This window comes from Chroicocephalus ridibundus, chromosome 5, assembly GCF_963924245.1.
Source record: "Chroicocephalus ridibundus chromosome 5, bChrRid1.1, whole genome shotgun sequence".
In the NCBI taxonomy this organism is placed as follows: Eukaryota; Metazoa; Chordata; class Aves; order Charadriiformes; family Laridae; genus Chroicocephalus; species Chroicocephalus ridibundus.
The window spans coordinates 42,457,070-42,483,447 of NC_086288.1; the positions used below are offsets into that span (position 1 = coordinate 42,457,070).

At 62.3% G+C, this 26,378-nt stretch overlaps 2 protein-coding genes across 3 annotated transcripts in view; one reads left to right on the plus strand and one right to left on the minus strand.

Annotated features, from left to right (window-relative positions):
- ADISSP (adipose secreted signaling protein) overlaps window positions 1–7,689 on the plus strand; it is a 13,132-nt gene extending 5,443 nt beyond the window's left edge. For both annotated transcript variants that reach the window (XM_063335977.1, XM_063335976.1), the window contains 4 exons: window positions 1–105; window positions 2,049–2,187; window positions 5,796–5,918; window positions 6,975–7,689. In XM_063335977.1, the coding sequence (XP_063192047.1) occupies window positions 1–105; window positions 2,049–2,187; window positions 5,796–5,918; window positions 6,975–7,075 (468 nt within the window). In that variant the 3' untranslated portion in view covers window positions 7,076–7,689. The remainder of the gene's footprint in view (window positions 106–2,048; window positions 2,188–5,795; window positions 5,919–6,974) is intronic.
- Window positions 7,690–7,790: 101 nt separating this feature from the next.
- On the minus strand, window positions 7,791–24,774 carry HSPA12B (heat shock protein family A (Hsp70) member 12B). Its single transcript, XM_063335974.1, has 13 exons — window positions 24,529–24,774; window positions 21,476–21,537; window positions 18,273–18,373; window positions 16,853–16,977; window positions 16,233–16,419; window positions 15,646–15,750; window positions 15,361–15,477; window positions 14,435–14,606; window positions 12,267–12,353; window positions 11,561–11,665; window positions 10,019–10,277; window positions 9,714–9,817; window positions 7,791–9,527 (listed from the first exon to the last, which is right to left on the minus strand). The coding sequence occupies exons 2-13, from the start codon at window positions 21,516–21,518 to the stop codon at window positions 8,884–8,886; spliced, it is 2,049 nt and encodes a 682-aa protein (XP_063192044.1). The 5' UTR covers window positions 21,519–21,537; window positions 24,529–24,774; the 3' UTR covers window positions 7,791–8,883.
- Between the last annotated feature and the right edge of the window lie 1,604 nt (window positions 24,775–26,378).

Below are 26,378 nucleotides of genomic sequence, written 5' to 3' on the forward strand. Positions count from 1 at the left end.
AGCCAGCCCACCGAGGGGACCCACGGCCACGTGCACTTCGATGAGAAGCTCCACGACTCGGTGGTGATGGTGATGCAGGAGAAGGATGGCAGCTTCCTTGTCAAGGTGGGAGCAGGGACCTGGGGGATGAGGGGGGTACTGGTGCCACCCTGGTCTGTCCCCGCACCTGGCAGTGTGGCTGGGTCTATTCTGGGGGCCCTGTGGGGTGGGTGGACCCCCTCAGTGCTGCCTGTTGTAGCCCCCTGAGCTGTGGGGCTTCTGCTGCCCATGGCTTCTGCCTGCAGCTCTGCTTGTTCTGGGGAGGTTTCTATCACTGCCCTATCTGGACATTCAGGTTTGACGGTGGCTCCCAAGCTGTGCAGGGGGGCCGGTGATGGCAGTGGGGACAGCAAGCCATCTTTAACGACACCTTGTATTTCAGCCCGGCAGGTTTGCAGACCTGAGCATGCGCTGCCTGCCCTGTCCCACAGCTCCTGTCCCACGCAGCAGGGCTGAGCGCTGGGAGCACGGAGGCTTTGGTGCTGGCGTGCCGTGGGCTTTGGTGGCAGCGGGGACTGGGTGTGAGATGGGCAACTCGGCAGTGATTCGAAGGTGCAGGTTGCTGGTCCTCTGCCTGGAGCTGCTTTATTGTGGCTGCTTCACCTGGTGCGAAGCTGGCCCCTCCATCCCAGCCTCTCCTTTGGGGCCCTTTTTTGCCAAGAAATAAACCCCTTGGAGAGCATCGGGGTTGCTCCGGTGTTGCGTGCAGCAGAGCAATCTGAAACTCCCTTTCAGCTCTGAGTCAGTTATTTGTACCGGGCGGATGATGGGTTATCGCCCTAAAAACGGCAGTGAATTGCTTAGCAATTGCCGATCTGTGGGTGGTTGTTATTATTTTTTCCACCCGTGCCGTGCAGCGTGCTGCGGGCGCCCCGGCACTGCACGTGCCTCTCCGGGGAAGGGGGGGCAGCTGCCTGCTGCCCTTGGCGCTGCCAGCCCCGACGGCACAGCGGGACCGGCCCGGCTCAGCATGCTGGTGCCGTGTGGGTCTGTGTCAGGGCTGTGTTTAACCACACGGCTCTTCCTTCTGGACAGGTTTGGGGTGCACAACGTGCCCCAGCGTGCGTTTCAGAGGCAGGAGGAGACCCTAGTCCTCTCCGTTCAGGAGAAAAGGTTCTTTAGGGACGGTCACCAGACATCTTTGCACGGTCTTAAAATCCCCAAAGCTGCTCGTTGTCATTTCTTGTTGCCGTGATGCCTTGGAGCTGCTCGTGGCCAGGAATGTGTAAGCATATGGCGTACAGTTTATATCTGTGCGTGTATAGATAGATATGTATATGTGTGTGTATTATATATATATTTATGAGGCGGTTGAGGTGCAGCTTGGAGTGGGCTGCACGTGTGTGCGTGGAAGACCGAAGGTGCCCGGGGCCAGAGCTTACCCGCAGCTGCCGGCAGGGTTTGTGGCAGTCGGTGAGCACTGGGTAGCCTGTGTCCCCAGGAGGGGATTGTCCTCTCGGCCAGGCTGGATCCTGGCTGTCCTCTGGACTCTGCCGCAGGGAGGGTTTGCAGGCACGTCCGGAGCTTTGCAGCAGGCGGGGAACCTGCTGCTCCCTTCCCAAAATGGCTTTTGCTGAGTGCGATGGAGATGGACCCTGCTCCGGAGGCGGTTGGCTCCGAAAAGGGCTCTGGTTTTCATCGTGGCAGTGGATAAATGAGGTTTGAAGGCATGCTCTTGGAAACATCTTGGCTTTTAGAGACCAGAAACAGCATCCAGGAAAATTGGTCTCGGTTCCCGTGACGCTGAAAGATGGTTGTTCCTGGGGCTTTGCCCCAGAACTGGTTGCTTTTGCTGTTTGTTTTGTGCAGCCAAAATGGACGTGTTTGTTATGTTTTCCCATTTATTTATTTATTTGAGTGGCCAATGTCTGGTGGGTCCCTGTTCCCAGGGTGGGATGTGGAGAGGGACGAGATGGGATGGGACGATGGCAGTGTGGGACCACCTCCTGCCACAGCTCATTGCGCACCCGAGGCATGGTGTGACCCCCGCTGTGTTCTCCCCCTTGCAGGTGGGATTCCTGAAGATCCTCCACAAGTATGAGATCACATTCCTCCTGCCCTTGGTGCAGAGGCTGGGGAAGGACGTCTGTGCCGTGCCTCTCCCCAACCTCAACCTCCGAGTCATCAGTGTCACCCCCCTACCAGAAGGTAAGGTCCCCCCTTTGTCCCCCTGGCAGCTGCTGTGCTGGATCCCGGATCCTGCTCTCACTTTGCAGCCGGGGAGGGGTGAGCAGTGAGGGGGGCACTGCCTGGGTCGGGGGGCTGCCAGACCCGGATGTACCCCTAAGTGCCCGTGGGGGTGGCAGTGTGTCTGGCTCATGCTGGGACCCCGTGGGGAGCACAAACCAAATGCTCCCATGGGGCAGGAGGCAGCTGCCAGCTCCCTGGTCCCAGGAGCACCTGTGGCCATCTGGGTGGAGCCCTTCCCAGGCACGGGGGGGGGATTCCCCTTGCTTGGGGAGCCCAGAGCTCCCCGTGAGCCTGCAGGGATGGCTTTTATTGTCAGGGTGTTTCCTGCCTCGGGGGAACTCAATGGGCGAGTGTCCTCCAAAGCGCTTTCCAAACCCCAAGCCTCATCCTGCACCTGAGCACGGGTGTGATGGTGGCAGGCTGATTAGGCTGTCCCCATCCTGCGGGGCTTTGGGGACAGGTCGTGCTGCAGCTGCTAGCAATGAGGGGGGCATTTGGTCCTGGCCATACCTCTGCTGGGGCCACATCCCGGCACCCGTCCCTGCAGCGCTGCATTGGAGAGCTTTACCCCATAGAAAAGGAATCCATGTTTCCACTGTGCCTCCCGGGAGACGCCCGACCCCGACCTGTGTGCTTGGAGAGCAGCTTTTGTGGCATTTTAATCCAAGAACCTGCTGAACAGAGTCCAGACCTGCTGGTATTTTTAGTACTTGCTCTCTCTGTTCTTTGCCTGTGCCGAGGGTCTGCCTAAAGAAGAGGCTCGAGCCAAGGGGGGGGTCACCTCTCAGTCTGTCTCCAGGCTTCTTGCTAATTCTCTTGTCATGGAGGAAAAGAGAATAATGTCCTGAAACGTAAGCGCCCAATGTGGGTCTGTGCAGAGGAACTACCTGGGCTTTGCTTTGTTCTGTGTCTGCGGCAGCTCAGCCCCATCTGAGCCCATGCTGGGGGCCAGGCACGTGGCAGCCCCTGGCATCATGGCTGCAGGGCTGGGGGGGGTCCTGCTGGCTGCTCTGCCTCCTCCTTCCTCCCTGTCCTTCACCATCCCCTTCTTGCTCCCCCAGCTCTCGGTGCTGCTCGGTCTGTCCCGTCCCCACTGGCAGCCTGCGTTCAGTTACAGCCTGCAGCCAGCCTGTTGCTCCGTCCCCTGCAGACCCACATCTCTCCATAATTTATCAGCTGCAATTGGGAGGTTAAATGCTTCCATTATCCAAATGTTCATCAATCAGATGCTGTTTCTTGTGGGTTCAGATCAGTCTGGGAGGCGAGAGGTGAAGAGCGGCCGTGGGTTTGTGGAGCAGAGCCCACAGACCGGTGGGGATGGGACAAGGACAGGCACAGGATTTGCTCCAAGAGGCACCAGGCTCATGCACCAGCCAGACTCTGGTCTGGGGTCCGTTTGCTGCCAGCGCATCAGTGGGAAAAGGGAGCAGGGCTGTGCACAGTGGCCCTGATACAGCGGCTGGACAGCTGAGCATCACCCTGGGCTTGGTGGCAGCCGTTCTGGGGACATGGGACCTGTCCTGAGGACACAGCAGGCTGCAAAGAGCCTTGGGGCACCTTGACTGGTCCAGTGCCAGCAGCTCGGGTTGACAAGCAGCCGGTGGATGCTCTTTCCCGCATCCCTGTCCCCTCCATCTCCCTGGGGCTGCAGCTTGCCGTCTCTCCCTGTGCTGCCTCCTGGCAGCCGAGGGTCCGGGAGCGGGGCTGTGGCTGGCAGGGCTGGGCTGCGGCTCTTCCCGCACTGCTGCTGGCCCCGGCCCAGCAAAGCACTTAAGCTTTGTTTGCTTGAAGCTTCCCACCTCGGACTGGCATGCCCAGCCTGGGCTCAGGGCCAGGGCTTCCAAGGCTTTGGGGAAAGGAGTCCTTTGGGGATCCTGAGATGCTCCGGTGGGACTTGGAGGTGTCTGGTGCCTCGCGGCGGTTCAGTGGCGTTTGTCCCCCAGGTCCTTGGGGTCCTGGTGACAGCCAGGGCTTCCTTTGAGGTTCTACTTCCCACATCCTCGGCTGTGGGAAGGGATGGAGCTTGCCAGGTTTGCCCGGCCATGGGCCAAATCCTGTTCCTGCGGTCCCGGGGCCGCCCAGCCTGGGCAGAGGGCAGTGCCCGGCTCCCGGCTGTGGTGACAACCGTAGCGGGGCCGGCGAGCAGGGCTGTGATGTGGCACAGACACAGAGACAAAGTGGCCCCGGCTGAGTGTGGGCTGGAGATAAGGAGGCTCCTGGCGCTTGGAAGGAGGAAGTTTTGCCACCCTTTCTCCCTCCTGCTTCCAGGTACAACCTTTCATCCCCGTTTAAGGTGGAGCTCCCTCATTTGAGCAGAGAAAGCGCTCCCCTGCCCTGAGCGCTCCTCCAGCTCCTGGCTCTACTCCCCTCTGGCTCCTCAGCCCTTCACTGGGGACCTGAGCCCCATGCCAGGTTGGGGACTCGGAGGAGCAGTCAGGGAAAATTCATCGTGCCCGTAGATGGTTCGCTCCCCTCCATCCCACTGTGCTCCCCATGTTCCCGAGCCCTGGGGTTGAGCTTGTGGAGCCGACTGCTGTGTGTGCTTTGGAGCCTAGATGATGCTCAGGGTGTTTTTATTTCTTTTTATGTGCCGTTGCAGCACCCCCCTGTGCCAGCCATGTCGGGGTGCCTCCCTGTGGGTTCTGTGGGGGATGCCCGGCTGTGCTCACAGCAAGCTTGTGTACCCCCCCGCTGGAGTTTGACTGATGCCTTTCTGCAACTGAAAGGCCAGCATGGTTTAATTTTCTGCCTCTCCTTTATTTTTTGCGTTGTGCTTTTTTCCTCTGGATCAAAAGCAACTGCCTTCTTTGGCCCTGCCAGCTCTGTCGCTGTGCTGGGGGGGGCATGGGGCCGGGACCAGCCCCCACCCCCTCCAAGCTGGGGGCTCCAAGAGGTGTTTCCATGTTGCCTTTGCTCTGCAAGGAGGAAGACGTGGCAATTTTGGCACGGGTGTGCCTGGCTGGTGGGAGATCATGGTGTTTGCCTGGCCAGGGCACTGCAGGCAGCGCAGGGCAAAGGCAGCACCATTTGTTATGTTCTGGGGCAGTGTGTGGGGCTGGAGGGTCAGGGTTTGGGCTGGGTGGGAGGTGGGACCCCCCCCCCTTGGCTGTGACTGGGGGTGCAGAGGAGCTGTGGGGCTCTGCAAACCCCCCGTGGCCTGAGGCAGGGTGACGGGGATAAGTGGGTCTCAGAGGTGCCGTTGGCTCGGAGCATTGGGGAATGCCCGGCACCATCACAGCAGTGCCCTCAGCACGGCACTGGGAAAAACAGCATCCTGTGTCCCCCAAAACCTTGCCTGTATGTCTGTGGAGCTTTATGAGCTTCACCACAGCTCAGCATCCTTGTTTCTGCCTCGTGGGTGGGGAAACTGAGGCACGGGGTGGGGAGGGACCCCAGCAAGACTTGTGCCCAGCACCTTGGTGGTGGGGACGGGACTAAATCAGCTATGCCCCTGGGTCTGCTGCCTCGGGGTGCCTGCGGTGAGGAGGGGCTCCCGGGGTGGGGTAGGAAAGGTGCAGGCAGCTCTCGCGGATGGAGCCCAGCTCCCAGGTCGTCTCTGTCCCCAGGCTACAGCGTGAAGTGCGAGTACACGGCGCACAAGGAGGGGGTCCTGAAGGAGGAGATGGTCCTGACCAGCGAGGCCGGTGAAGGCGCCTGTGTCAAGGTGGTGGTACAAGCCCGCGTCATGGGTAAGGGTCTGCCAGCGCCGGTGGGCATCGGTGTGGGGGGCCTCCTGCATTTCCTTGGGTTTCAGAGCAGCATTTCCTCCTGGCACAGCCGGTAGCAGGGAGCGCTCGCAGACCTGGCCGGAGACCGGCTGCTTTCTGCTGAGTCTGGGGAGCCAGGGGTGCTCCCTGCATCCCCTGGCCCCTACGCCATTCTCCCTCCTTCCCCAGCCCATCTCCTTCCAGCTCTCCCGGCCCAGCTGCTGCAGACGTTCCCCACCTGGTGGACACTTCTAAGAAATTGTCTAAACCTGACGACTTTCACCCCGAAAATCCCCAGCCTGCGGGATAAGGCTGAGGGACCTCCCCGGTGTCGGGGTGCACGGAGCGGGGCTGCAGCGGGTGGGTCGGGGGCACCCGCTGCCCCCCCTGTGCTCATCCAAACCCAGCCCGGGGGCTGTGGCCAAGCCCGCTGGGGTCCCCCTCTCCTCCAAATGCAGCTGCTTGTTAGGCAGCACGTCAGTCTTTAATTTTAATTTTTTTCCCCTCCCCCACCTTGCTGCCTAATTTGGGTTTGTTAATTAGAGCAGCGTTTCATAGCTCAGCTTCCTCAGCTTCGTGTGACACGGTACCTGCTCTCACCGGCATTTTCCACACAGCCGATCCTGGGGTTCGTGGGGCTGGTGGTTTGCTCCCCCGGCATCCTCCTGCTCTCTCATTGTGTCCCTACCCTGTGCCCCAGCCTGGCGTCCCCACCCCGTCCCAGCCTGTCCCCACGCACCCCATATATTGCAGCACCCGAGCCTAGGCACACCGGGAGCTGAGCACTGTCCCCAGGCATCACCCTGAGGGCAGCAACCACAGCGGTGACCTGGGGACAGGGTGCAGCATCCCTGCATCTCCCAGCCCCCTGGGTGCCGGTATCCCTTGTGTGGGGACTGTAGGTGAGAGGACAAGCACCTGTGAGCCTGAAAACTCCCCAAAAGGGCTCTCCAAAGGCCCCCCCTGAGCCAGCCTGAGGCCATATGTGGCTGCACCCTGTCTCTGTCCCTGTCCCCACTGTCCCCTCCTGTCCTGCAGACCGGCACCACGGCACGCCGATGCTCCTGGATGGGGTGCGCTGCATCGGCGCGGAGCTGGAGTACGACTCGGAGCAGAGTGACTGGCATGGCTTTGACTAGCCCCCGCCCCGGCCCTCCACTGCTGCCTGCGTGGCTCCCAAGGACGAAGCTCAAATTTATAAAAGAAGAAACCCACCCAACCCCCGCCCCACCCCGGGGGCTGCAGCTCTGTGGCCACCACGGAGCTGGGGGTGAGCTGCTGCGTCCCCCCTCCCCAGCTGCCATCGCCACAGCAGCACGCCTGCCCTCTCCATTGTGGGGTCGGGAGGTCCCTGAAGTGCAGGAGGGGCTCCCCAAATGCTGCAGCATTTCTGTCCGGAGCCTCAGGGAGGGATCCCGCTTGCTGCCTCCAGCTGCTGTTGCTTTCCCCTCTCTTTTCTCCCCTATCCTCCCCGGGAGAGCTGGCATTTGGGGATGGCGGAGCCCCAGCTGAGCCCCCCCTCCACCCCGGGGTGAAATTTTGCCTCCTGGGATTTGGAGCTGAGCTGGGATGTGGGTCAGGGCAGGATCCAGCAGCGGGAAGGAGGCTGGGAAGCCGGGTACCCGGTAGCTCCAGGACTGGTGCCAGCGTCCCTGTGGCAGTGCTCATCCCCATGGCCATGCCCATCCACCTCCTCATGTCACAGCCATTGCCTTAGTCTCCTTCCGTTTTTCTGTTTTTCCTTATTTTTTTTTCCCTTTTTTTCTTTTTTTTTTTTTTTTTTTTTTTTTCTGGTAAGACTCATGGTACAAGGACTGGGAGAAGTGGCTCAGTTTTGAAAGCAACAGGAGGCTTTATGTGCCTATATATATATAAAAATATATATATATATATATATACACGTCTGTGTGTATGTGTGGGGTTTTTTAAAGTACAAAAATCCATAGAGGTAAATAATAATCTTCAGCTGGGAGGGGGCTGGAGCTCAGGTCGCCTCCATTAAAGTGTCCCAGAGCATCGGAGCTGGCAGCTGCAACCCACAGAGGAGCATGGAAGGGACTGGACACTCCCCACGTGGACAGGGGACACCCCAGATGAGCAGGGGACACCCCGGGGGATATGAAGCCAGCCCTTCCCTGCAATGCTGTGCTATTTCAGAGGCTCCCGGGGGGGGGTCATGTCCATTTATTTGTTCACCCCTGGGTGCAGGGGGCTGCAGGAGCCCATCCCTGTGGACACGGATAAACCCGGTTGGGCCCTTTGGGGAGAGGGTTCCTGAATAGGGTGAGGGGCTTCGTGCTGCAAACTGCCCCAACCTCTAGTTAAAAGGGGTCCAGGAGAGGGTGAGGGTGGGCTACTGTCCCCCTCCTCCTGTGCCACTGTCCCTGTCCTCGCTGGGCTGCTCTGGCCACGTCAAACTCTGCTGCTCAGGGGATGCCAGCTGCGAGGGCGACGTGCAATATATGTAAAAAAATAGAAATGTGGGTTTACAGAAAGCGTGTGCGTCGGTATTCTTGGGAGCTGGGGGTGCTGCGGGCTCTGTCAGTGGCCTTACCCATGCTCGGGAGTGGGGCAGCCTGAGCCCCCGGCCCCCGCTTGGCTGGGCAGCGCTGCCCCTGTCCCGCTCAGCGATGCCGGGGGTGCAGTCACCCTTTCTGACAGTTCAGACCCCGACCCGTTTCTGTGGGAGATGGGGGCCCTGGTGCAGCACTGCCCGGCAGCAGGTGGGGAGCATCTTTGGGGCGTGCCATGAGTAGGGCGGGGGCCACCAGCATGGGTGCAGCGGGGTCTGGTGGCAGTAAGCTGCTTGTTCCCTCTTCCCAGCTCCTTGCACCCATGGGAGTCCTGTGAGGCCAGAGCCCAAAGCGGGTGCCGGTGGGGATCCCGAGTGGGCAGCAGGTTCCCGAGGTCCCCATCCCTCCCCACACAGCCCCCTGAAGGAAGGGTCTCAGTTGGAGAGGAAATCGATGGTGGCTCGGACCGTCTTGGAGGTGCGGATGTCCATGGCGGTGACCTTGATCTCTGTGTCCCCGAACTGCATGCTGGCGCGGATCTCCCGGCGGCCGCGTGCCGGGCTGCCGGCGTCGCCCAGCGCCTCCAGCTCCAGGCTGATGGTGCCGCACTTGCGCACGCCAGGGTCGGTGATGTAGACCACGTCGTCGGTGGCACAGCAGTAGATGTTGATGATGGTCTTGCGCTGGCCCGGCCGGGCTGGGCAGTAGCTGCGCTGGACCACCTCTCCCAGTGCCACGGACTGGTCCACGGAGACAAACTTCTCAAAGATGTCGGTGCACCAGTTCTTGCCCTCCTTCACCAGCAGCTTCTCCCGCGGGTGCTTCCCCTCCACAAACTTGTTGAGCACCCCCACGCCGTAGGTCAGGGGGGAGCGGCGGACGCGGACGATGGTGGGGTCGAGGCCGAAGAGCACGGCCCCTTTGAGGATGGTCAGCCCCACGTCTTGGGGGATGATGACGCGGCAGGTGTGGCCGAAGGCCGCCTGGACGGCGCGCTGCAGCATGGCCGACTCCGCGAAGCCCCCCACCAGGAAGAGGAACTTGATGCCTTGGACCTCCGGCTTCTTCAGGAGGTCGTCTGGGGAGGGAGAGGGGGCGTTGGGCAGGGCTGGGGGCTACCCATGAACATCCACCCCTGCCCCGGTGAGGGTGGGCACGGCTCAGGGTGACACTGCAGGGTGCCAGGGCCCTGGGGAGATGGGACACCCCCTTGCAGGGGGGGCAAAGGCTCTGGCAGCCAGGCTGCTCCTGGCCCAGGACCTACCGATGTGTTTGATGATCTGGCTGATGGTGGGCTGGAAGAGCTCGCTCATGGCCTCCGAGGACATCCGCAGCATCCCTTGGGACGACCACTTCACAAAGTTGACACTGGGGAGGGAGAGAGGGTCCGGGGGCTGCCCCCTCACCAAAGTCTCCCCCTTGGTCCTCCCCTGGGGATCCCCCAGCCCAGCAGACCCAGGAGCAGAGCACCCCACCTGCCCTTGCCCTCTCCCCCACCCAGTTTAGGTCCCTTTAGGGCCACAAGCTCCCCAGGGGGTCCCCAGGCCTCCCCCCCCGCCAGGGTCTCACTTGCTCTTCTTGAGGGCTGTCTCCACGTTCTGGCCCCGGTGCTTGCGGTAGAAGTCGATGAAGGAGAAGGGCAGGGAGATGTTGAGGGGGCTGGCGCGGGAGGGGGCTGCTGCCCGCTTGCGGGCTTCGAAGGCGATGGTCAGGTCCACCCAAGCGGCGGGGCGCTTGGCCTTGAAGGTGGCGATGAAATCCTCCCCGAAAATGTGGCACAGCAGCTTCTCGAAGGCCAGGTCCACCCCCACGGCCCCGTAGGGACCCCCTGTGGACCAGGGGGGCTGGGTCAGGCAGCGTCCCCGTGGCACACATGTCCCCATGTCCCTCATCACCATGTCCCCAGACACCCCCCAGCATCACCTAGGAAAGCCTGAGGCACTTTCTATGAAAGATGGTGGCCCCCAGCCCCACAGTGGCTCTTCTGCAGAGGGGTCAGGGTGGGGGGACGTGGACAGGAAGCCCCTGCCCAGGGCTGGACCGGGGTACAGGGATGGGTCCTGCACTGGCAGGGGGGCATGGAAACATGCCCCAGGAGCAGGGAGAGGGCAGGCACTGTGGCTGTGAGGACAGTGGTCTCCTGGACAAAGGGGACCCTGTCAGGGGTCCCTCAGGGGGTCTTGGTGCCTCCCTCCGTGGCGTGGCTCTGCCAGGCAGTGCCAGGGCTTTCCAGCCCCATGCCCAGCTCTGCAGGGAAGCCTGGGCTGGCAGCTGTCACTCACGAGCCCCTATTTCTCCAAGGTGCATGACCATCATGTGCCAACATCTCACCCCTGGGATGGGCTGAGGCCGGGGGCTTCACGTTTCCCCAGGAAGCAGAGTAGGAAGCCCATGGGCATGGGCCAGGACATGTCCCACAGACTAGGACACACCACAGCCCTCAGTCACCCCACGCCTTCGCTGCGTGCCGGGTGGCACTGGGTGCTGTGATCCACAGCACACAGGGACACCGGTGGAGTTTCAGGTCCCCAAACCAGGGTGCCTCACTTCTGTCCCTGTCCCAGCTGCAACCACCCTGGTACCTCTGGTACCACCCTGCACGCCCACCCTCTCCCACCCACATCCCTGTCCCACCGGCACCTCCCAACCCAGCACTCCTGTCCCACCCTGTCACCCCCCGACCCAGCACTCCTGTCCCTCTGTCACCCCACAGCCCAGCACCCCTGTCCCACCTGAGCCCCCTCCAGCCCAAAACTCCTGTCCCACTGGCACCTCTGTCCCACCTGAACGCCCCCAGTCCAACACCCCTGTCCCACCTTGTCCCCCTACAACCCAACACCCCTGTCCTTCTGTCACCCCACAACCCAGCACCCCCGTCCCACCTGAGCCCCGCCTCAGCACAACCGCCCCGTCCCACCGACCCCCCCCAGCCCATCACCCCCACCCCACGTCCCCCCCCAGCCCCTGCCCTGCTCCCTGCTGACACCAGGTGGTGCCACAGTCCCAGACACAGCTCTGCAGGGGACAGGGAGGGGACCCCGGCCCAGAAGTGGGTCGCCGCGGGAGGAGGTGGGGGGGCAGGATGGGTCTGGGGGCCGCAGCCCACCCCACCTGAGGCTTTGTACAGCTCCTTCAGTGTCCCCTGTGGTTTCTCGATCTGGTGCACGGTGAGGTCCACCGTGCCACCGCCGCAGTCCGCCACGATGTAGCGGTCACCTGTGGGCAAGGACAGCGGCCGAGTCGGGGTCCCGGTTCCCCCCCAACCCGCTGTGGGGGTCCCCCAGCCCCCCAGCGGGGTTGACCCCCTGGGGAGACCCATCGTGTGGGCTCCGAGCAGCTGCTGGGACGGGGACCTGGGCAGCGCGTTCCCTGGGGGAAAATGCAGCTTTAACCAAAATACGGGGGGGGGTTGGGTTCATTTTTTTCCACACCCAGAAAAACAGCTGAAGAAGTTTTGGGGGGCGGGAAGGGGATGTGGTGGTGATTGCATGGAACAAACCAGATGATGGGATGGGAAGGTGGCAGACAGACCCTGCCCTCACTGGCATCCTCTGGGGTGTTCAAGACCAAGTGACAGACCAGAGCCGCGTCACCCCCATGGCAAGACTCTCCCCTGGTGCCGGCAGGGCCACGCTTGGGTTCTCTGGGGCTCTCTGCTCTGGAGGGGACATCCAGCCCCCCGTCTCCTTGCCCAGGGTGACCCCAGGGGCCAGGCAGCACCAGTGGGGACTCCTGCTTGCCCCCCATCCCCAGTGAATCCTCCCTGGGGGGCTGGGGTCTACCGCGGCGGGAGGGCACTGCCTGTCACCCTTCCTACCTGCCTGCATCTCCGACCAGAGCTCCCCAACTCCCGACTCCACCAGGAAGGTGCGGCTGTGGCGGGACCGCCGGAGCTGCTCTCGGGCTGCGGGACAAAACAGAGGGGCCGGCGTCAGGCTGGGGGGCACCGGGGCCAGGAGCACCCCTGGGATCCCCCCTGGTAGGTGGGGAATGCTGTGGGGGGCCACTGGGGCTGCACTGGGAGCACTGGTTGCCCGCTCCCCTCCAGCTGGGACACCTGACACGGCCCCAGCTCCATCGTGGAGAAGCTGGTTCAGCCATTCTGCTGCTCTGCCCGGGATCCTGCAGGATCCCACGGGATCCCAACTCATCGCGTCCAGCCCGCAGTACCCTGGGCTCAGAGGTGCCCCTGGGCGATGGCGCCTCTTCCCCTGTTCTCCCCTGCCTGGGTGGGGTTTCCTTTGCTCCCCCTGTCCTGGAGCAGGGGACATCAAAGCAGCCCGGAAGGGCAGGGAGCTGTTTGGAGAAGGTGGGGTTATCCCGGCCTATTTTTGGCACGCTGAGATGGACGCAGCAGATTAATTTCATTAGCTTTAGCCCCAGGATGCAGCCCAAGCCCCTCCATAAATCTGGATGCTACCAAACACAAGACAAGGGCTGTGGACACCAGCGTGTCCCAGCACCAGGGCTTGGTAAACCAGCTCTGTCCCAGTAAAGTCCCGTCTCTGCAGCTGGAGCGAAGGGGATGCTCGGGCTCCCATGTGCGGGGGGAGTATCCCCGCAGGCAGCTCCGCGGAGGGTCTCAGCTGACCCCGGAGCAGCGGGTGGATCCTCTCCCTGTCCCGGGATTATGGTTATGGCATCGACTGGGGAAGCTGGTGTGGGACTGGGAAGCCCGAAGGCTCAGCCCATACGGAGGGGCCGGGCTGGAGGAAAGGGGAGGCGAGGAGCTGGGGTGGCTGAGGCCAAGCGGAGCTGCTGGGAGGAATCCAGGAAGGCTCCGGCTGAGCCAGCAGAAATGGCTCCAGCTGAAAACACAGGGAGAGGGAAGTGGAGAGGCGACCCGGGGACCTGGGGTGGTGCGGGCAGATGTCAAGGGTGGGTTTGGCAGATGAAAGGGGCTGAGGCCATGGGGGACACACAGCTTGGAGGCTTCCTGGCCCTGTGGGCTTGGGGAAGGGGGGAACGAGGGGAAAAAGGGGGGAACAGGGTTCCCCAGGGCTGTCAGAGCTGGGAGCAGCCACTGTCTCCCCCTCACTCCCTTGGCACGGTGCCCCACTCATCTCTGCCTCAGTTTCCCCCGCCACTAGAAGGTCCTGTGGGCTGGGGGTCCCTGTGGGGGTGGAACCAGCCCTGCCCTGTCCTCGCATGGGGGATGCAGGATCGCTGCGCTCGCTTTATGGCTGCTGGCACCCTCTGAGGACTCGCCCCCACACACACCAGTGCTGCGCAGAAACCCAAATGGCTTCTGCCAGAGCCGGTCTCGTTTGCTAAAGTATCAGAGAAGGGAAAATTATAGGGAAGGAAATGGGAAAGTGAAAAAGAACCGGGAGCAGAGGAGGACAAGGAGGGAGACAGCCCCTCGGCAAGGGGCCATGGCGGAAGGGGACGAGGTGCCTGTGCCGGACCCAGGAGGGGAGCATGGGGGGGTCTCTGTGGAGAAACACCCAGAACGGAGAGCCCTGGGGGGGCTGCCCATGTACCCCCTGCTCATGGGTGCCAGGAGGGCTGCAGGCAGAGCCAGCCTGGGAAGCAGCAGCAGCTCCCCAGTAATAGCCCCCGCACTAATTGCTCTTTTACCAGCTGTGGTGGTTTGGTCCATCCCAAAAGCCAAAGGAGAGGCACATGCTGGGACCATAATTCAAACCAGCTCCCTGCCAGGGCTGGTGGGGACCCACCGGGATGCCCGTCCCCATGAGAATGGTATCCCCTGGGCAGGGGCTGCTGCCAGAGCCCCTCCGCTCCCTGGGCAGGAGCTGGAGCTTGGCATGGGGGTGTTGAGAGCACCGGGACGGATGCACTCCGAGTGCTCGCCCCATGGACCCCACTGCTGCAGCCCGGGCTGAGCTGTGCCCCAGGGCTGCTGACGGACTCTCGAGACCTGGCATGCGGGGCTGGATCCCTGCCTGCTCCATCTCCTGCGATCCCAGTCTCCCACCCTGCCAGGACCCGTCCGGCAGCTCCCCATCCCCTGCGGCCGCTCACCCTGCCGAAAGCTGGAGTCGATGGAGTGGTCCGGTGCCAGCCCGTTGGCCGGGGGTTTGCAGCTCAGGTCGATCAGTTGGTGGAGGCGAAGCTTCCTGCAATAAATGGAGGCGGCTTCGGGCTCCAGCGCGATCAGCAGCTGCTCCGGGTTCTCCGGGGACACCAGACCGGCCTGCGGGGAGGATGGGGAGTCAAGGCAGAGAAGGTGACAGTGTACCGGGGTGTCCCTGCACACCGCAGCCTCAGGGCTGTGCTCTGTCAGGGCTTTCCATCCCCAACCTTTGTGCATCGCTTTTGCCTGTACAGCCACTATGTATTGCACAGCCGTCCTTCGTATTATGGCGGTGCATCACCCATGCTGTAGGGGTGGGTTAGCTCCTGCCCATCCCAGGGACCCAGCGGTGGCACCAAGCGCCCAAGGGGCACCCCCCATCCCTGGGGGAGCACTTGTCCCCATCCCCAGCCTCCCCCTTGCTTCACACCCAGCTCTGAAATCCTCCCACCCCACCAACACTGGGTTTCAAAGCCAACCCACGCCCAACGGCCAGAGGCCAGCTCCTATTAGATTTAGATTGGATATTAGGAAGAAATTCTCTACTAAGAGGGTGGTGAGGCACTGGAACAGGTTGCCCAGAGAAGCTGTGGATGCCCCATCCCTGGAAGTGTTCAAGGCCAGGCTGGATGGGGCTTTGAGCAGCCTGGTCTAGTGGGAGGTGTCCCTGCCCATGACAGCAGGGTTGGAACTAGGTGATCTTTAAGGTCCCTTCCAACCTGAACCATTCTGTGATTCTATTCCTTGGGCTACAAGCACAAGCCAGACACCCTTCATTATGCGGGCAGCACCCACAGGGAGAGGGGGGGAAGGAGGTCCCCCCCAGAGACCCTCCTGCGATGGGTGACAACAGCCACCCTGGGAGCCGCCTCACCTTGTAGGCAGCCTCCCGCATGAACTGCTTGGCCGGTTGCTTCCAGATGGCGGGCACAGTGATCACCCAGCGGATGGCATCTCTCTCGGGCAGGGACGGGCACTGGTCCTTCAGCTCCTGACGGGCAAGAAGCAGCAGGTGACCCCCCCTGGCTGGAGCATCAAGGCTCTCGGTGAAGGGCCAGGAAGCAACACATGGAGAGGACGACGTGTATGACTTGGGGAGGGAGAGGAGGGCTGTGTGATGGTGCGGGGAGAGCTGGCTCGGGTGCTGGGGTGCCCTTACCTGCACGGCGTGCTGCTTGAAGAAGCGGAGCGCGTGGGCAAACACCTCCAGCGCTTGCATTTTCTTCCCGTTGACAGCTTCTAGTTCAGTTTGCATGGTGAGGTCCTGCCAGGAAGAGCAGTTAAGAGCAAACAGATCACACAGGGTGCTGGGACGTGGTCGGCATCCCATCCCGGCTCCATGGGCAAGCCTCGGGCAGGGTGCTTGTCCCCCCATGCCAAAGGGACCGGCTGGGGCATGGGCACTCGAAGACACGCTCTGCAGCTGCATCCACCTGCCCCGAAGCAGCTTGGGTGGAGGGAACCAAAAATTCACCCCCCTGCAAAGGGCTGAAACGTCGCTATGTGTGAAGAACGTGTAAAGCAAACAGGGAGCTGGGTGCGCTCGGTCAGGATGCCGGTGATCAGAGGTTTTGCTTGTAGCCCCTCTCTGGCCCTCCCGGGTTTCTGCTCCCCCTGGTGAACCCCTCTCTTTGCTTCCTGCAAAGCGGGATAAATCCCTGGGGCCAGCTCAGCTCACCTCCAGCCCAACCAGGGTCCCCATGGCCCACTCCCCCTGGGGAGGTTGGGATGGGAGCAGGGACTTACGCTGGTGCTGTGAATCTTCATCTTAAACTTCTCGAAGTAGAGCCAGTCGCGGGCTTCCTCGGGGTCCAGGTCGTGGTAGTAGTCCCGGGCGGTGTAGCCGAAGCTGTGGAAGACGCCCTCCGGCGTCAGCAGGAGGCTGGTGGGGGTCTTCTGGTTGGCCACCCCCGGGTCACCTCCTTCCCATTTCCTGCAAACAGGAGCCGGCAGCAGGCTGTGAACCTCAAGGCCAGAGAACGGGTCCTGCCCCATTTCATTTATCTATGTGGGCACAACCTCAAGCACCTTAAAGAGGTGGGACCAATGAAGCGACCAATGTTCCTGGGAAGGCTTTACTCCCTGTGCAACCCCTCCAGGGCTCCTCTGCACCCACGCAGGTCATTATAACAGAGTGCTAATGAAGCGGTGCTCTCATCCCATCCTCCCGCTCAGTGGAAGACCTATTCCATGGGCTCCTTCCACCAGTTGCTCCCAGGCAGCATCCCTCAGCCATGATGGTGTGGATGTTCGTTGCTCAGCCCAGCTCCGTCCCGCCCTCCCAGCACACTGAATTCCAGCCCCTTTGGGCAAAAAGTCCCTTAACATCCCTGGGAGCAGCTCTCAGACCTCTGGCTGCTCCTCACCTCATCATGTGGATGGCCTCCGGGTCGCTGGAGAAGCTGAAGGCGTAGCCACTGGACGTGGTGCCGAAGTCGATGGCCACCACCACAGCGAAGGAGGTGGTTTGCTGGGAGCGAGCCTCGCTCCTCTGGAACACAAGGGCAGCTGTTAGGGACGGGCTCTGTCCTGAGGGCGAGCATCGAAGCAGGGCTGGCTGCTTCCAGAAAAGGGGTAAAAAAAAGCCTGTGATGGGGTTAATTTTTCCTGGATCGGGCCCACAGGGACTGTGATTTCTGCCTGGGCAAGAGACACGGTGGTGCTGGGGTTTCCTCTGCAGTGATGCCAACAACATGGGGCAATTCCTCCTCTGACACAGCTCTGAGAAGAGGGACGGCCTGTGTCAGGCTCTGGGGGATCCCTGTTGCAGTTCCCAAAGACAGGCTCATGGGACAAGGGGATTTGGGCAGCCCTGGAGAGGGATGGATGCCTGCAGCCTCTGCCCACGAGAGCTGCCTGGGGCAGTGTCTCCGTTTCTTCCTGGGTCGGGGTGGTGCTGAGCCCTCCACACTCGAACCCTGCCAGATTTTAGCTGAGATTCCCCAAAAACATTCCCTGCTCCCGCTCTCGGTCCAAGGGACCTCATCCCGGGTGTCCCCGTGGGTGACCCAAGCGAAAACCTTCCCATCCCGAGTGCTTTAAGGGCTTCCTGCTGCTGCCTCCTACTGCTGATGCTTTTCTGGTCCGGCCTTCGGATTCCTGCCTCCCACCTCCTATCCAGCTTCCATGGCGGCACACAGACGCGGTGGGGAGCGGCAGCGCCGAAGGAGCCGCGAAGACGCTGCTAACGCTCAGTGTGCCCCTGTCGCTGCCCCCCTTGCCTGCCGCAGCCCCCCCAGCCCGCCGGGCAGACAGGGAAAGCTAAAAGCCCTCATTAACTTTTAAACGTATCCAGGTTTGATAAGTGCAGCCATTATCTAGCCGCGAAAAAAAAAAAGCGGGGGATTAGCATGGGTGAGGTGGTTGTCTCAGAAATAAACGTGCATGTTTGAGGAGCTGCAAGGACGGCGAGCGCCGGGGAGGAACCAGCTCCGGCACGCTCCCCGGCTGCGTCCTCCCGCACCCGGCAGCCCCCTGGGATGTCCAGGTAGGAGCAAGCGGAGACCAGGAGCTTTTGCGAAGGGTTAAACTTATGCTGGTGTTTCCTCCGGCTCCTCTCCTGCCTCCTGCGCTGGGAAAAACCTCCGTCCCGTAAATCCCACAGTTAAGGGGGGGATTTGAGCCCTGCTGATAGACTGACCCATCCTTCGGCTGATAGCGGGGTGCGCAGTGGGGATGGCAACCGGACCAGGAGGGGAGGCAGCGGGGGGTGACCGCTGGAAGGATCAGAGTGGACAATTGGGAGACAGACCCCGTCAGACCCAGGGGACCCCACAACGGCCTTACCGGCGACTGGGAGGGCGTCAGTGGGGCGATGCTGCAGCTGTCGTGGGGCGTCCCCGGGGAGCCGGGAGGGGACGGCGTGGGGCACCGCTCGCCATTGGCACCTGGGGACACAGCAGGGTGAGGCTGGGATGGGAACAGGCCCCAGCCCCTCCTGAAGACCCTTCCCCCAGGCGAAGGCAACACTTGACTTCCCGATGAAGACGCAGCCAGTGGGGACGTGGGTTTGGCCACAGAGGGGTCAGAGTTGCTGCAGGGGCTGCTCCTGGTGGCCTCTGCACAGGCCATTTCTGGGCTCTGGAGGCTTCCCACACTTTTTTCAGCCCCGTGTAAGGAAGGATCTAATCAGCATGGATTGAACTAGCAAGTGAGGAACCCCTCAGAGGTGTCATAAGGAGGGGCAGGAACCGGTTGCACCTGGTGATAGCACTGGTGAGCTCACAGGGATCCCTTCGTCTGGGTACGGGGCTCACACCCATACAGAGGATGGGGACAGCGGCCAGAGAAGAGCTGCAGGACTGAGGGACCTTTTCCTGTGGGGTTGGGGGACGTCAGCTCTTGCTCAGCAAGAAGATGGGTCAAGGTTAGTTGGTTATGGTGTTTCAGGGAGGGGTTCAGCTCACTGGTGTGGGCAGGCTTTGGTAATGAGACACAGCCTCAGTGTCTTCTCCATCACTGGAGAGGATCTTGCACACAGAGGAAGAGTAGTCTTGTTCTGAAGCAAGTATCTAAAATAAGTCAGGTGAGCCTGCCAGCCCAGTGTCTCCCCATTGACTCTACAGAAACTCCTCGGGGGCAGCTGCAGACGGAGACACTTCCCCTGTAGATGAGCAAACCGAGGTGGGGTGGATCCTGCCTTGCACATCTGAAGGGGACCAGAGAAGTGGAAGTGCAGTGGTCTTCAACTGGCAAGGAGCAGCCGGGTCTAATTCCTTGCAGCTGATGGCAGAGGAGTCAGGACTGAAAACCCATGACGCGTTTGCAGCAGTAAGGGACATCGTGGTTCTCCAGAGCTGCCTATTTTTAAATCAAGACAGCCATCGTCACATAAATACATGCTAGTTCAGCTTGGCAATGGCCGGCAGGGGCGACTGCAAAGGATGCCAGAGCCTGCTCCGGGCAAGCAGCTAAAACGCTTGTATCCAGCAGGAACAGGGTGGGGGGGAAACTTGGCAAAGAGATGCTGGTGAGCTACTGAGGCAGAGGAACGTGGAGACCCAGCTTCTCAGCCCTCGGTGAGGGGAGGTGTGCCTGGCTCAGACTGGTGGCCACGCCACAGAGCAACCCAGTTTGGTGGGGATCTGGTAACTCCTGCGTGAGCCTGTGGTAACTCCGAGACGTCGAGGTTTAGCTGCGTGGAGAGCTCAGGGAGGATCACGCCATCTCGTACTGCAGCGAGACACAGGGACTTGGTCTGCGGCGCTTGATCCAGTGGGGCTTCCCTCCTCCTCCTCTTCCTCCTCCTCGAGATGCCAGCCAGCTCTGCATCTCCTCAGGTGAACCCCCCACCAGCAGCAGAAGCCTCGTCCCAGGGATCCCCCGTTAATCCTGGTCTGTCAGCCCAGGCTGGGGACGCTGGAGAAGCCCTGGTGGGACGCCTGGCCCCCAGCCCAGCCAGTGCCGGCACGGGGCGAGCGCCGGGGCCTTCCCGCACGCCCACGGCGGGGGCTGCCTGCTGCCTGCGCTGCTCTTGCCACATGGCTCCAATTAGCAGAGGGGATTAATCATCCACCCTGCAAAAGCATGAGCTGATGGACGGGCTCCAGCTGCTGGTGGGGGGCAGCCGGGAAGGGGCTGGTGCAGCTCATGGAGCGGGGCCACCTTTCCCAAGGGGCTTGGCTGGCCTTGGCTCTGGTCGGGGTATGGCCATGCTGGGAATGGGACGTGAGGTCCCAGTGGTGACACTGGGGAGGCCAAGGGACTGTCCACCCCCCAGGCTCTGCTGAGACCCACGCTTTGGGCTCGTCTTCCCGGCCAGGCAGCTCCGTGCAGGGACCTGCCAGGATCTGGACCCATGGGAGCAGGGACAAGCAGCACCCGCTCCCAGCTGGACTCCGGAGAGGTTTGGGGCTGGAGGAGGCTCTTTGGTCTTTCCTCAGGGAAGTGCAAAACTCCAGCTCTCCTCTGCCAGAGAGTGCCGGCAGCCGGTGTCTGTGTCCAGGCGAATCCACCCTGGCTCCCACTGTGACCAGTTTGCGCTAGGATGCCCGAGGGGCAGCTCCCTAAATCCTTCGGGCAGCTCGGCAGCCTGAGAGCCTGCAGCGGGGGTGCTCTGGGACCCCCCAACACCAGCAGCCATGGGGCTGGGGGTCGGGCTTGGCTGTGCAGGCACCCCCCATCATGGCAGTGAGGGTCCCGGCTGATCCATCTCCTTGGCTGGCCGAAAGCCAAGCCACTGGCACAACACCTGCCCCGGGCTCGGTGCCGTGGTGCTGCAGTGTTGGGGACAGTGCTATGCCACGTGCCCCTGGGACCTGTGCCGGTGGCTCGGCCGTTCCCCGCCGTGACACAGCTCCGGTCCCTTCACACCTGCTCCGAAAGTGCCTTTCGCTGTATCCCGTGTCTGTGCCATGAATATTTGATCCCGGACAAACAGGAACGTCCCTCCGGGCATCTCCGTGTGCTGGCAGAGCCCTGCAGCGGGGGGAGGCCAGTGTCCCCCCACCATGGGGGGAAAAGCATCCCCCGGGCTGGGCAGGGAGCCGGCAGCTCGGCTGGGCTTTGAGCCTGGGGCTCCGGAGACCCAGCCCTGGTCCATGCACATGAAGCATCTTTCCTGTGGGTCCGGAGCTGGAGCTGGCACCTACCGGCGTGTGGGCACCGGGCTCCCAGTGATGGGGGGGGGGACGGACCCTGCAGGGGGTTAATTCTTGCAATCGCCTCTTTGCTGGGGCTGCTCCCCGGCTTGTGTTCGCAGGGTCAGGTTTCCTCGCCGCCGCCGCAGCTGGTTCTGGTTACCCCGGCGCAGGAGCAGCGCGGGGGGCTCCTCCAGGACGCAGACGGGAGGATGATGGCGGAGGGGACGGGCGGCTGGGGGATCGGTGGGGGGACACCGGAGTGCGCGGGGCGGCGAAGGGAGAGGGGCCCACAGCGTCGCGCTTGCAGAGAGTTTGTCCCTGCCGGTGGGGAGATGGGGGGGGACAGGGGACACCCCCCGCCACCCACTGCCATCCCTGCTGGGCACCCTCCCTGGGGAGCAGCCTTACCCATCCGGAGACTCTGCATCCCGGGCTCCAGGAGCATCGCCATGGCGGCCTCGCCTTCCTGCCTGCAAGAGAAGGAGAAGGAACGATGGGATGAGCGTCTGCGTGCCCGGAGACGCTGCCTGCCCCTTTGGCAGTGGGGTGCACAGCATGCCATGGATTGAGGTGTCCCCACGGTCCCCTCACCCCCCTGAGCGTTACTGCACGTTCCCAGGCTCAAGCCCCCCTCAAAGACCCGGCGGGGACAGGGATGGCTGTGACCCAGCATCTCCCGGGACCTCGCAGGAGCAGGGGCTGCAGGTGGGAGACCCCGAAGCCCGGGGCCTCAGGTTGCAATAGGGTGCAGAGGGGTGGGGGCTCAGTCTGGAACGCCCTGCCTGTCCTGGTTCAGTGCCCATGCGATCGGCACTGGCCAGGCATCGGCCCAGCCGCCGGCCCAGCCTCTATGGGAGGGGGGAAACAGGGTTCTTTTCATTAAGGTCAGACAGATGTGCGTGATACAGATGTGTGCAAAACACCCTTCCACCAGCGTGGGGTCCACGCTGCAGATTTTTGGGCTCGATCAAAGAAAGAAACTGAGGGCAGGCCATCCTTTAAAGTTATTTTCTTAACCGAAGCGGTCACTGCCCAGGGCCAGGCTCCCCGCAGCATGGTGGCCGCGCTGGTAGGAGCAGGAACGGCCGAAGGCATCCCTGCCTGTCCTAGGGGCTGTGACCCAGCGTTGACCAGCCCTAAAAGTGCTTCCCCAGCTAATAATCCGGCTCCTGGCTCTCCGCCTGACGTGAGAGCATCCCATGGCCTCCGAGGCTGCCTGCCCCGCACCGACCGCTTTCATCCTGGGGAGCTGCGGGCTCGGGACAAGGCTTAGCTCATCGGGGAGAGGCTTTGCTCCAAGCCAAACCCACCCACACGCTGCCGGCCCGGCGGCCAGATCCTGCTCTCGGCAGCCTCCCGAGAAAAACCCTTGTGCTAAAAATGGCAGGTGGTGAGCCTTTCCATCGAGCCGGGGGGAGGTGTGGGGGGCGGATTCTGCTCTGGCCACCCCGACAGCGTGGGCGGTGAGGGGCTGAGTGAGGATGAGCTGAACCTAATGCAGGCTGCGGATCAAACCGCAGTGGGGAGTGTGGTGCTGGTGGTCCCGGGAAGGTTATGGGGGTGATATCTGGCAGGCTGAGGCTGTTGGAGGGTCTTCTCCACCAAAACTGGACTTTCCATGAGGCTGTGAAAGTGCCCTGCAAGGATGTGCTCATGGGATCGCCCCCTCCGCCGCTGGGAATCTGTGTCTCCTCTGGCAGAAGTTCTGCCTGGGGCTTAGCTTGCATTTTTGGCGTCTGTTTGTCCCGGCTGCAGGTCGGACACCCCTCGTGCTGCACTGGGGACAGGTGGGGGGTAACCTCAAGCCTGTCACCCCAGAGCCCAGCCTGATGGGGGCTGTGCAGGGGCGTTCCTCCCCATCCCTGTCCCTGGGGTCTGAGCCACCAGCATCCCACTGATGCACAGAGCTGTCAGCCCAAGCAGGAAGGAGAAACAAGACGTTGAGTTTTGGTGACTAAATGGTTTTGTTCCCTGCTCCTCCGTGGCTGTGGGATGATCCAGGCAGTTGGTCCGGAGCTTGTGCAGACCCTCAAGCTCCGGGTGGCTGAAATCCCTCCATCTCAGCAAACCAAACTCTGACAGCACATCTCACCAGAGGGGCTGGCTGGCGGCTGCCTTCGTCCCTGAAATGCCAAGCCCCTGGCTGGGGTCCTGGCGAGGAAGGTGAGTGGGCTCTGCCCACCCTGGCAGCTGGCGGCAACACACCAAGGGTCTGGGGTGTCCTCCAGCCCCCCGAGGCATTTCGTCCAACCGTGCCTCTCCTCATGCGGCGCTGGAGACATGGCCTCTGCACCCCACACTGGATGGGCGCTGGCGAGGCTTTTGGGTACCCAGTGAGCCCAGCACCCGCGCAACCCTGGCTGGTGGGTGCAAGTGGATCCCCCCCTTCCCATACACGTGCCTGCGTTGAGCCCTTGTGTCCTCCAATGCCATCCCCATGCGGATCCCAGGCAGGAACCGCTCAGCCTGCACGTGAAGCTGCCTTGTACCCACGGCCCCTCCCAGGGACACGGGTGGAAGCCCCTGGCTCCGGGGGTCCCTGCCGTGCCGCGTTCCCGGGCAGAGGGTCCCGGTGGCTCCCAGCGCTCACTCCAGGAACTTGTGCAGAAGCAGCTTTTTTGAGTATTTTCCACCATTTCCGCCTCTGCAGGGGCTCACGGAAATGGGGAAAGGAAACAAGTTTGGGAGGGCTTTGGGGCAGCCGAGGCGGGCAGGCGGATAGGCAGGGCACTGGGGCCCGGCACGGCCTCACCGAGCGTGACATGGGGACGCTGGCTTGGCCAGGCAGGGTGTCCCGGCGGCTCAGGCTGCCCCAGCTGTGGGGGAAGGATCAGGGCAGCTGTGGGGCTGGGCTCCAGATGTGCAGGGAGCGGGAGGAGGCGTTCGTCCCCACAAGCTGCTTGTGCCGGGAACGAGCACATCTGCGGGGCTGGGGAGCCCCCGAATCCTCCGGGAAAAGCTGTCGGGTTTCCATGGCTGTTTGTGGGAGATGTCCCCTTCCCGCTGCCATCGCTTGGCCATGGCTGGGAGACAGGAGCTGGTGGGATATTCCAAAAGCTTGCCCCAACACGGGCTGCCGCAACACTTGCCCCTGCACGGTGCCGGCATGTCATGGCACTATCCCTGTGGTTCGCGGTGGTATCCCCAACAGTCACAGCTGTATCCCCCCAGGACGAGGTGCACAGGGAATGGGGGCCATTAAACTTCAGGAGGGGCTCAACGCAGTGATCCCCGCTCCTACTCGTGCCCGCAGCCTGCATCCTCGCTGGGGAGAGCCCCCCGGCATCCTGACACCCCTCACCCCCCCAGTGCCAGCGTGCTCGCTCTCAGCCGCCCGGGGTGGTGACACCCCCGCCCTGGCCAAGGGCAAAGTCAGGCGATGCTGGGTCCCTGCTTGTCCCCACACCTGGGGTGGTGCCTCTGCTGGTCCCCAGCTCCCATGAAGCCCCACAGCGGCTTACCTTTGGGGTGGCGGGGGGGGGACAGGTTGGGGACCCCTCAGTCCAGCCACCACCTTCTCGCTCCAGCCGTGCCAGCCGGGTGCTGGCTCCCGCCGCCACCGGTGATGCCCTCCTGCCCGCAGCTGCCGGCGATGCCCTGCGGCTCTGTCCCCGGGCTGCCCGCGCAGTCGGCCCCGCCGCGCAGCCCCCCGCTCTCCGGCTTCCTCTGGCTTCCCCGAGCGCCTTCCTCCCACTCCCACTCCCGGCCGGCGCCCAGCCCAGCCAGCGCCTCAAATTGCAATTCCAGCTGCAGATGTGGGAGCGGGAGGAGGAGGCAGGGCCAGAGCCGCCGGGAATGAAACCTAAACTCTCCGCTCGGCCCTGGGCTTGCCGCAGCCTCCCCGAGCCGGGGGACCACAGGCTGCCGAGGGGGGACGGACCCCCAGGGGGGACGAGGCTCCCAAAACAGCCAGGGACGGGGATGCTGGAGAGAGAGGGGGGAGACACCGACAATCCTCCACCTCTGCCGGTGCTCTCACACCATTAATTTGCCTTTTTTCCCGTCCCCACATGTGTTTCTCTCCCAGTTTTTGTCACTCTCTTCATCCTGGCTGACACATCAGATATAGCCCCATGGCTCTCTGCACCCGCCTTTGCCTACTGCTGGCTCTCGGCCCATCTGTCTGTCTGTCTGTCCAGACATCCAGCCACCTCCTGACTTCAGAGCCCTGCTTCTCCCAGCCCCGCAGCCCCCCCGAGCCATGCTGTTCTCCAGACGGGGCTCCTGGCTCTGGCTGTGCCGGGGAAGCAGTGCTGGGGTGTCCCGAGAGCGGGAGGCAGGAGAGGGCTCCATCCTGCGGCTCCCAGAGGTTCTCCATGCCAAAGAAGAAACCATCCATGGAAGACTCATGAGCACAGGCAGATCGTCGGGATCGTTGAGATTATTTGGATCATTGAGATCATCAGGATCATTGAGATTGTTGGGATCAGTGAGATCATTGGGATCGGTGAAATCATTGGGACCATTGAGATCGGTGGGGTTCATTGAGATCATTGGGATCACGCCTTGAGATCAAGAAGACCGTTACCTGCAGGTCGCTGCAGGCTGGAGGCATGGTTTTATCAGAAACCTGCAAAGGTATATAAAATTAAGGTACATAAAATTAACAGAGGACACATAAATTGGATCTCAAAGGGATTATCTAGGAGGTCCTAAACTGTCATGAGGAGCAGAGGCTCCGTGCTGCTGGAGTCATACCAGGGGAAACCTTGGTATTTTTGCTGGGGCCACGAAGCTTTGGGGGGGCCCAGCTGAGAGGCAGGACCACAGGCTGGGTGCGATCAAGGGATGGGCACGGAAAACCCCATGGCTGGGAACGGGCATCGGCTGGGGATGCGGTGGCCTGGAGGAGGACATGCCGGATTATTGGCTGCGAGCAACGGGCTGACATTGGTGGGGGGCACACGGGCAGGAGCAGAGGGGCCACTGCGGCAGCACCGTCCTGTGCCAGCGCCTGCCCTGCCGCGGGGACATCCAAGCACGGAAGAGGTCAGAAGGGTGAATGCTGAAGCGGCGGTGAGGAGCTGAGCTCTCTGCGCAGAGCCTGAGTTCCTCCCAGCGGCTCAGGTCTCTGAAGCGGAGGCAAAGCTGCTGGGTCTTTGCTGAGCAGCCCAGACACCCTGGTGACTGGCCCTGCAGGGCAAGTGCAGCCTGAGCGCCATGCTCCACGCTTGCCTCCCTAGACTGCCCCCTGGGAGGGTGTTAGGAGACTCTCTCTCATGGGTGTGGAAACGGGCTGGTGTGCCAGGGGTGCTTGCGATGGTCTGCCTGTCCCCCCACACCTAGTGATGCACACGCACATCTATCCATC